Genomic DNA, 10,523 nt, shown 5'->3' on the forward strand with positions numbered 1-10,523 from the left:
TTTACTTGAGTTAAATCTGAAATCGAAAAAAGAAAATAAGGTACTTCCGATTAATTGTGGTACTTATATAATCAACAAATCATGAAACGAATATACGTTGCTCTCAATGCATTTTCTACAAAAAAAACACCAACTTTATGTGAATGATATAACAACAATCGGGTAGATTTGTCATAGCACAATGCTATTATGGGAACAAATGAAAGTATAATACTATAAAAGAAAGTAAAACACTATTATTGGAATAAATGAAAGTAGGATGTTATAAAAGAAAGTAAAATTAGTCCATCATTCTAATGTCTTTTCATGTTTTGGATCTTGCATTCATTTTCGAGTATCGTGTTTATTTAAATGAATTTATGTTGATACTGGTTTACATTTAATATTCTTTTGGATTGAAATTAGGTTCCCACAATTTTCTTTTGTCAAGTATACAAAAGTCGTTTTTACATCGGTCAATCCATCCATCGGATGAGTATACGACTAGTTATTATTAGGTATCCACTAACCTAACTAATTTTATAAAGGATGATTGATAAAAACGAGAGAGAAGATACCAACTATTATATAATGTTATAAGAGTATGAAAAAATGCTTAGATATCATAATGTCTAGTGCAATGGTTATTTTTAGTTATACGTACGGATATCATTATGACATATGATTGTAATTATTTTGCGTTGATGTCTTGCCCTTCTATCCAACTTATTTGTTGCAAGTTTAATCGTGCTTAGGAATGCAATTATTGTGTATTCACTTTTTATGCAAAATCAAGGGTTATAAATGGTATTTATGAACGGTATATGTAAAACCAAATAAGTTTAAGATAGTGACAGAACTAGGAAAAAGTCTAAGAAGTACCACACCGGCACACATAAATTTAGGGGTAACACGCCGAAAATTTTCCAATTTTTTTAACGCCTGAAAATTGAAAAGGTAGCACCGGTTACCCATAAAATCCCCTGGTTCTGCCCTTGGTTCAAGACATGGTTATGTGGAATTAAACGACAGTTATATTACTATACACTAACAAACCGATTCGAGTTGTTTAAAATCATGATACCAAGAAGGAAAGTTGATCATGGAAGGTATAATTTTGAATTGTCACGATGTAATTGTGTGAACTTCGTTTGATGTAATTGTGTGTACTTCATTTGCAATTGTCTTCTGTTACAATATATTTTTCCATAAAAGGTTAGTAATTTTATTTGTTGTGATATTTCATATGTTATGTATGCCTTATGTATTATAGGATGGATTGACTTAAACGTTTAAGATGACATTTACCTTTAATTTACATGCATGCAAATTGCTTTCAAGTTGGGATTGCATGTGCGATGTCTTGTAGCCAAAACATTAGAACATTCTCTTATTAAATAAGTTTGGATCCATATTTATTTTTATTTATCATTAGAAAACATAAAACATAACTATTAATAGTGACCAATATAAAAAGGTAAATCCTAATGTTTCGAAAAATATAAAGAAATATATGACACATGGATCTTATCACTTTATAAGTAATAATTACGTGATATAAATAGCTATTATTTACTTAATAAAATTTGTTTTTGTGTTTGCTAAAATGACAATTAGATATTTAATTGTCATCCTTTTTTATAAAATTATATTATATATACGAATATATAACGCATCATGTGTTTAGAATCTTGTGAATTTGGCCCAAATAGAATTCACGAAGGGAAATTAAAAGAAAAGCCCAAAAAGAAATAGAAAATATATGAAAACCACAAAACACCCTCCCCCTCTTTTCACTCTGTATCATCTCAAATGTAATAAAAACGAAAATCAATTTCCGGAATCAAAAAAATCAAAATTTCGATCGATTGCGCATATTGATTCATCTCTTTTCTGGGTTGTTCGTCGAACACTGCTCCTAAAAAGGGGATTGGATTTCGCGCTTATATATACGTCACATATACATATACGTAAATTGTTCTTTGTGTTCTTGTTGTTTTGATCAAAAAAAGGGTTCTTTGAGGGTTTGTGATCAGTTTGAGAGAAATTCCGTTGTGGTTTTTCTAGTTTTTAAACTTGTTCGTTTGGTCTAATTTGCACTTTCAAAGTAATTTGTAGTAATGTGTGTTGTGTGATCAATTATGTTGGACTTTAGGATCATCGTTAGGGTTTTTGGGGGAAATTAGGGTTAGGGTTAGGGTTAGGGTTATCGAGAAGAGATGGAAGAGACTGAGCTTGAAGAAGGAGAGGCTTGTTTTGACGACAATGACGCAATCATTGACCCTGATACAGCTCTCTCTTACATTGTAAGAGTTTTTTTCTTGTGTTGGGTCTATAAAATTCTAAATTTTTTGCATCACCAATCTAATTAATTGCTAATATATTATTGGAATAGAAACTTTAATAGGTACTTTGTCGTGATTAATGGACTAAGCAGTAAATGATGGATGATCAATTGAGTGAAATTCCTTTTCTTTCTGTCATTTTGGGGATTTATCAGACTGGTTTGCTAGGCCCCAATTGAAAGAAAACCAATGGAAATGAAGTTTTGTTGATTGGATTTCTGTTTGTTAGTAGTTCTTGGAATTGAGTGTTCTAAAGAGTAACCACTTTGTGCCATTCTTCAATTCCTGCAGAAATTTTGACTCTGAGAACTGAATATAACCAATGAGAAAATGTAAAAAGTAACATTTATTTGAACTTGAACTAAATGGAAGTTGTGGAATGTGGATAGTTTTTTTCCAAATGTACTTGTATATCATTACCCAATAATTTGACTTCTATAGTTCTGTTGCCTGTTCTTGATGGTGCATTTTACTCTGAATCTTATTCCACTTCTCTGAAGATGAATTTCACTCACTTGGGAATTTCTTATGAATTGAATCTTGTTTGTGTGACACTTTACTCTATTAATTCAAAATTACAAGGTCTCGCCTTATGTATGATACTTATCTTGATCTTTAATTCTGTATAAACTTGTATGTGCAACTGTTGTATGCTCACCATGATTAATCAACTTTTGATACTTATCACTAGTAACATTTAAAATTCTACTTCTTCTAGGATCAAAGGCTGCAAAATGTGCTGGGTCATTTTCAGAAAGATTTTGAAGGTGGGATGTCTGCAGAAATATTGGGTAAGAAGCCGATAATACAACTTTTCTACCCAAAAGAAGAGCATAACTGCTTTCTTATCCTATCTGAAAAATGATGGGACAACTCTATAACAAATTTCTTGACAGGGCCAAAATTTGGTGGGTATGGGTCGTTTTTACCCTCACACAAACAGGTTCCAACTGTCCATTCTCATATCAAGACACCTCAAACAGTTCAAAATTTCAACAAATCGTGTTTGGAGGTAGATGGGATTCTATTTGCTCATTATATTGATCGATAAAAAAATTATTTTCACTTAACATTTGTGGGTTTTGTACTTTTGTTATTCAATCCATTCAGAGTGCTCCTGTGAATGCAATCATACCCACAAAACCTGTCCTGGCTGTTAGACCACCTGCTACCTCTTCATTTCATGTTTCTAAAAATGAAACCACTACAAGTAATTCAGCAAATCCAAGTGAACAAAGGTCATTAAAGGTACGAATTAAAGTAAGTTCTGATAAATCTGCAAGAAAGAATGCTGCAATTTATAGTGGTTTGGGTCTCTCTTCTCCATCTTCATCAATGGGCAATGATCATCATGATCATGAGGATAGTGATTGCCCATTAACTGAATCTCATCATATCCCTCTTGATTCTCCTGACACAATACTACGTGTAAGTTTCTCCTACTTTTTGTAATTTTGTTATTTCTTATGTTTATATTTCCTTATTTTTTTTTTCTTTTTGTTGGTAGGATATGACTTCTGTCATTGTTCCTGGAAACCGGCTGCTCTCACCACTAAATGAGAGCCTTCTTTGTTTGAAAAAAGTTGAAAATAAGCCTAAGCCTCCTGTTATAGGTAGAAAAATATGCTTGTCTAGTTTTGTGGATGATTCATCTTCTATCCTTGTAGAAGGGAAGCCAATGGAAGGTAAGGAAGTAAGTTCACAAGACAAAAGTGAAATGAATGGAATGAAATACAATGAAAGTAGAGGCTTTGAGGCTGAGAAGGCTCCATTTTCAGGGAAAGAATCTTTTAACAGTAAACAGTGTTCAACAACTGATTTAAAAGTGAATCTGTCATCCAAATCTTTACTTTGTAAAGAAAATGGAGCAGCTACGAAAGATGTACCTGTAAAGAAAAGGGAAACAAACAAAGAATGGTTCAAAGATCGGTTCTTTGGCTCTGATTGTAAGGAGTCTGATTCAGCATGTGGCCAGGATCATGATGTCATTCATAGTTCAAGTGAGGAAACCAAAACCAAAACCAAAACCAAAACCAAAAAGTTTTCACTTGATACAAAGGGAAGTGACAGGACCAAGGGTAAAATAGTCAATTCAGTTTGTAAAAACGACCCTGGTGAGAAAAATGTCGAAAAGAAAGTTGGTCTTAAGGCTATGACCCGTGAACCACATGAAGTCAAACCAACTCATTCTATTACCAAATTGCCATTGGAAAGAAAAAGTAAGTTAATGGGTAGCATTCAAACTGGAGCAATGAAAGATAATAAGAGTGCCCAAAAGGATATTGTGAAGGTACGTAATAGCTATAAAGATATACTTGACATGAGGGTAAATGACGATAATACCCAAAGACAAGAAGAAAGACACATTCCAGTCAATGGACTTCCTGCTGAGTCAGCAATACAAGTTGCTCCAGCAGCAGCTCCTTCAGACAATTGGGTAGGATGTGATCGTTGTGAGAAGTGGCGCCTTTTGCCAATTGGTATTGAGCCTGAGAATCTACCTGATAAGTGGCTGTGTAGCATGACAAGTTGGCTGTAAGTAGTTTTCTTAAGTCCTTTACATAATTTTCTTGTTGATGTTTCTTTTTGACTTAATGGAACATAATAAGGGCAAAGATTTGCATAAAGGCTTTCTTCTTTGGACTGAATAATCTGAGTAAATGACCATTTTGCTGTTGTGCTCATTATTAGGCACAATTGCATGTACATGAGTGTTTCTTTTTGACATAAATGCAGAAAGAATGACTTAATAGAGAAAACGTGTGTTTCTTTTTGACTTAAGTGGATACAAGACTTAGTTCATTTAGATATATGTATGGTTGTTTCTTTTTTGCATCATTTTTAGACAAAAGGGCAAAAAGGTCATTTACTGTCATTAAGATGGTTTGTTCAGTCAAAAAAGAAACATTCTTAATCCATCACCTGATAAAAAAGGGAAAGAATACTTTACCCATTAAGTCCTAACATTTTACAAAATTGTCCTCATTTATGCCATCAGTTTCTCAGATATTCTATAAGCATCATTTATTCAGACCTCACTTAATAACTTTCTCATGAAAAACATTGCATGTCTTGAGGATTTGGTTTTTGATTGTGTAGGCCTGGAAGGAACAGTTGTGATATCAGTGAGGATGAAACCACAAGGGCAGTTCAGGAAATGAACATTCACTTGATGATGTCTCAGAATCAAAATCAAAACCAAAACCCTCTTCAATACAATGGTAGTGGGGTTATATCTGGATTAGCTTCAGAGAATATCAGATATTCTGACCAAATAAACTCAAATGTTAATTCAGAGGCCATGCCTTTAAAGAAGAATATTTCAAGACCTGAAGGCATTTCACATTTGTCACAAAAAAGAAAAAGTTTAAGTGAAGCAAACCAAGAGAAAAACATGGTCAATAAGTCAAACAACTTTGCAATGGGAAGGCATGCTGCTAAAGTAAATGAGAAGGATGTGAATGAAGGTTATGTTTGAACTTGAAGTACATGTTATGTTGCTAATGGTGATAATTATATGTGAATTTACTGATTTGTCCATATGAAATACACTTTCAGGTGGTGATCTGAAGCCAAAAAAGCTAAAAAGCAAAACCGGATCCGACCCGTATGACCATGTAACTTCAAGTAATCTCAAGACTGAAGCTGCACCTAATACTGATGGTTACAAGGACAATTTAGTAATTTCAGTCAAGAGACAGCCAGAAAGTACCGAGCTTTCCATGAAAAGTAAATTATTGGGTACTGAAAAAGTGGTAATGCATGCAAAAAAGAGAAAATTGAAAGACTGGGAGGAGAGTCAGCCTAGTGAAGGTAATAACGATAGAATAGGAAGAAAAGAAAAGAGATTAAAGAGTTCCAACTATGAGATAAACGATTCCACTGTAGTTAAAGAAAATGACAGATCTACCCTCAAAGGAAAAACAATGAAAATCATCTTGCCAGGGAGTAAAGAGAATTCAGTTGACAGAAAACTGGATAAACATAGAGAAAAGGTTACTTCAAGAAAGAATTTGGAAATTGCTGCCACTTCAAGCTCTTCAAAGGTTTCAGATTCTTGTAGAAGGGTTAGTTTGCAAAAAGGGTCTCCAGTAGGGTCAGTTTCGTCATCTCCTATTAGGGCTCTTAGTCATGCCAATCTTTCACCTTCTGTTAGAACTATTTCAAGAAAAAGTGGTAAGGGGACTCAAATTCCAAGAAAGTTGCTCCCCAGGGAAGATAACAACACAAAGGGTATATCTGTCATTGATTCAAGTCAAAGATTTGGTGGCAAAGCTGAACTGAAACAAAAAGAAGTCTTCAAGATTATGGAAGACAATGCTAATGATGTTATGATTCCACAGAGTTCTGGGAAGGAATCTTTACCAAAGTCTAGGGAAAAAGATAAAAAATGTAGTTTCCAAAGAGTAAAAGTCAAAGGGTCAGAACCATTGACCGAGTTGACCAAGCAAGAACCATTTCCTAATAAAATGAGGAAGGTTGAAGTGGATGTTGACCGTTGCAGATCTTCTATGAACCCTGAATATTCAAATACTAAAATCAGTAATGATGATAAGGATATTTTTGGCAAGAAGATTTCTAGAAAACGGACAGGTGGCATCATAGGAGATGAGAAAGAGAAACCAACATCATTGATGATGATGAGTCATGGTGGATCTGAAGCAAAGTTGGGTGCTATAGGTAGTTCAGAAGTAAAAAAAGATCCAAAAAAGGTATTTTCAGGCGACATATCAAAGAAAAAGGACTTAAATGAAGTAGAGCAGAAAGTAGAGGGGGGTAATTTGAATGTCAAAAGTGCTGTGAATGAATGTGGGACAATGAAGGATCTTGGTGTTATAGGCTTTGTGAAGGAGTATGCATCCAGTCAAACTGCTTTGACTGCTTTCAAAAGAGCAGAGGAGTCAAAGGACTATGCTGATCGTATAAAGGTTTGTATTTCTTGTTCAATTCTGTTGATTTTATACACTCTCTTATTCTTATCTATCTTTTCTTTTTCTTCATGCAGATTTCTGGATTTGATTATGAATGTAACGATGCATACTTTGACTCTGCATTGAAGTTTCTTTATGCTGCTTCTCTTCTAGAATCCTGCAGCATTGACTTCAATAAATCAAAAGGAGTCGATCCAGTAAATATTTACACTACTTCTGCCAAACTTAGCAAGTAAGTAAAAGTTAAATTTCTTTACACATTGCAATTAGTTGGTTCATTTTGTAAATGAAAAGTGGTGATTTTATTATTTCAGGAATTGTGCTCAAGAATATGAGAAACAAAAAGAAATGGCAGCTGCAGCATTGGCCTATAAATGTATGGAGGTGGCATATATGAGAATAGTCTATTGCAAGAGTTCAATCACTAGGCAGGATCTACAAACAAGTTTACAAATGGTTAATCAAGGTACTTTTTTATTAATTATTATAACCTTTTCTTAAAAGTTCATAGTACTCAATTATAGCAGTGAAAATTGCTTTGTGTTTGTTAGACATTGCTATAATTGAAAGTAAGATGTTATATAAAAAAGTGAAGAATTTTGAATTTTGAAATAGTTATTATATATACGAGAGAATAATTGTGTGATTTTCAGGTGAATCACCATCATCTTCTGCATCTGATGTTGATAACTTAAACAATCAAGCAACAATGGATAAGAGTGTGTTGTCTAATAAGAGCATTGCACACCCTGGACACCATCTTGTTGCTAGAAACGAAGCAAACTTTCTCAGGCTGCTTGACTTTGTAAGTTGATTATTAATAATACTCTCTCAATGGAATGAGGAAAGGAATGGAATCTCGAATTCCAATTCCATTGGAATCCACAAACCAAAAATTCTGATTCTTGAAACTAATCTGCAGACGGGGGATGTGAATCTTGCAATGGAAGCTTCAACAAACACACAGAATTCATACAAAGCTGCTGCTACTTCAATCACACAAGAATCTCCAAACAAAGAGATTATGATTTCCATAAAAAAAGTGATTGAGTTCAGCTTTCAAGATGTAAAAGAACTCGTGTTTTTAGTCCAAAATGCACGTGAAGCCATCAATCGTCAAGGCTTTAAAGGGAAGAACATCAAGAACAGGGAGTAAATTGGAAGCCAAGCTGTAAATAATACCATTCTGGCATATCACATTTCTCCTAGAATTTTTGATAACGAGTCATTCAAAAATCTCTGTACAAAACAGGAATTAAAATCAGAATCAGAACATGAAAACATTTGATATCATTTTTGACCGAGGTAAATTGTTCACCCCTGTAGCACTTATGGAGATACTGGAGAGGGGGGTGGGTTATGTAGGATATTAATTGCTCTTATAAGATCATACACATCCAAATTGGTTGGTTGTTATTAGAAGAAGATATAGTAATTTAGAACACAATTATTGTAACAGAAGAGCTTGGATTCTTGAGGATTTCATGTTGTTTGACAGTAGAAATGTAGTTTTGGTCACACTATATGGTTCAAGCTTTTACCAAACTATTTACCACCAACCTAAATATTGTTTGATTTTTCTTTCAAAATTTGAAACCTTTTGTTTTGGATATACTTTCACAAATATCAAGTTCCTAGTACTAGTAGTAAGGATGTGATTAGGGGTGTTGAATGGGTTTTTTCAAATAAAACAAATAACAAATATCCGAACTGTATCGAAATTTGGGTAATTGTGATTTATCTTTCACACCTTAATATTATCAAGTAAGAATTTATATATGATATTTAAGTCTTTCAAAGCATTATCATCCTTGCTATGAAAATATTGTGATCTATCTTCTTGTGCGTTGATGGTGGAAGGAGTTATAGCAATAACTAAGTGAGAATTTCATAAATCATAACCTAGTGTTTAGGTTCAAAGACCATGTAACATTATTTGTTTGTGGAATATTGTGATTTACCTTTCACCAACAAAAAAGTGAATCTTATACCTTGCTTTTAGGGTTCTCACTCTAGGACCTAAAACATTGTGAAATCGGTTGGAACTTGGACCGAAATCACCATGTGATATCGGTTGGTACATAGACTGAAATCACCTTGTGAACTCGGTGGTACCCGGACCGAAATCACTAGGTGATCTCGGTGGAACTACAACGAAATCACCACGTGATTTCGATGGCTTTATGAGGTTTTTTATGGGAAAGAAAAGAAGAAATAGTTGACTTCGTGACAAGATGGTTTCATCTTTTCCAATACAAAATATTATCCAGCATGTATCAAAGTTTTATCCAACAAATAACAAAGCAAACATCACTTCACCCCTCCCTTTTTAACTACGACCGAAAAACCCCAAACCCTCACCATCTTCAAAGTTCTTCATTTCCTCTCAAAGAAGCAAGTCCAAATCTTCCAAGTTTAAATTCTCCAAGTTTGTTCTTAGAACTTTGGTAAGTTTTTCTTGTTAATCTAGTGTTTCTACACATTTTCATGTTAGATTCATCTCATTTACACACATCTTGAAACATGACAAAATATCAAGGAGTTAGTTTTACAAAAAGAAAACTCAAGAATAACTCATTTTATGTAAAAATGGATTTTTCAAACAAAAATGGGCACAACAAGTTTATGACATCATTTTGTGAGTTTTAACTAAAAATATATGGTTTTAAAACATATGAAGCTATTTTGAGTTAAAATCCCAAAAGGATAGAAACAAGTTTTAACAAGCTATATTTTCCTAGTTATCGGTAAATATCGTTAAAAATGGGCAAAAGCTAGAAATGGACTTTTCATACAAATTCCTCATACTTGTGTTAGATGTAAATTTGTATGATATAATATTTTAAAAACATCTAGACAATATAACTATTACGTATTTATATAAATGTTTATATAAATGGATTTAACAAAACATTCATAATATACTATAATTGGTATAGTTTGGGAATCACTAATACTACAATATCATTTTGGATGAATCATATACTTATTTAAAGGTATCAATATACTTACACTATATGGCCCTATGGAAGGGTAATACTTAGCAAGGGTTTCATTACACTAGACGTAAACATGTTAATACAATTTTGTGAGGCATTAGCTTCACCGTACCTATTAGAGTACACACTAAAATCCTGAATTATAACCAAAGTCTCAGTAAGAGAGTGTGACACTTGTGTATAGATCTCTACGAGATTGACAACCCCGCACACAAACTATTAACAACAATTAGACCGACAGGTCTAGGGTGACAAATGTCTAACATTCC

General features: G+C 33.5%; 1 protein-coding gene across 1 annotated transcript; it reads left to right on the forward strand.

Annotated features, from left to right (window-relative positions):
• The first annotated feature begins 1,766 nt into the window (after positions 1 to 1,766).
• LOC145048742 (cysteine-tryptophan domain-containing zinc finger protein 3-like) lies at positions 1,767 to 8,778 on the forward strand. Its single transcript, XM_078997331.1, has 11 exons — positions 1,767 to 2,285; positions 3,043 to 3,115; positions 3,221 to 3,336; positions 3,435 to 3,752; positions 3,832 to 4,859; positions 5,424 to 5,791; positions 5,883 to 7,252; positions 7,330 to 7,487; positions 7,570 to 7,721; positions 7,909 to 8,060; positions 8,178 to 8,778. The coding sequence occupies exons 1-11, from the start codon at positions 2,199 to 2,201 to the stop codon at positions 8,409 to 8,411; spliced, it is 4,056 nt and encodes a 1,351-aa protein (XP_078853457.1). The 5' UTR covers positions 1,767 to 2,198; the 3' UTR covers positions 8,412 to 8,778.
• Positions 8,779 to 10,523: the final 1,745 nt, after the last annotated feature.

Source organism: Lactuca saligna, chromosome 5 (genome assembly GCF_052625555.1).
Source record: "Lactuca saligna cultivar CGN05327 chromosome 5, ASM5262555v1, whole genome shotgun sequence".
Classification (NCBI taxonomy): domain Eukaryota; kingdom Viridiplantae; phylum Streptophyta; class Magnoliopsida; order Asterales; family Asteraceae; genus Lactuca; species Lactuca saligna.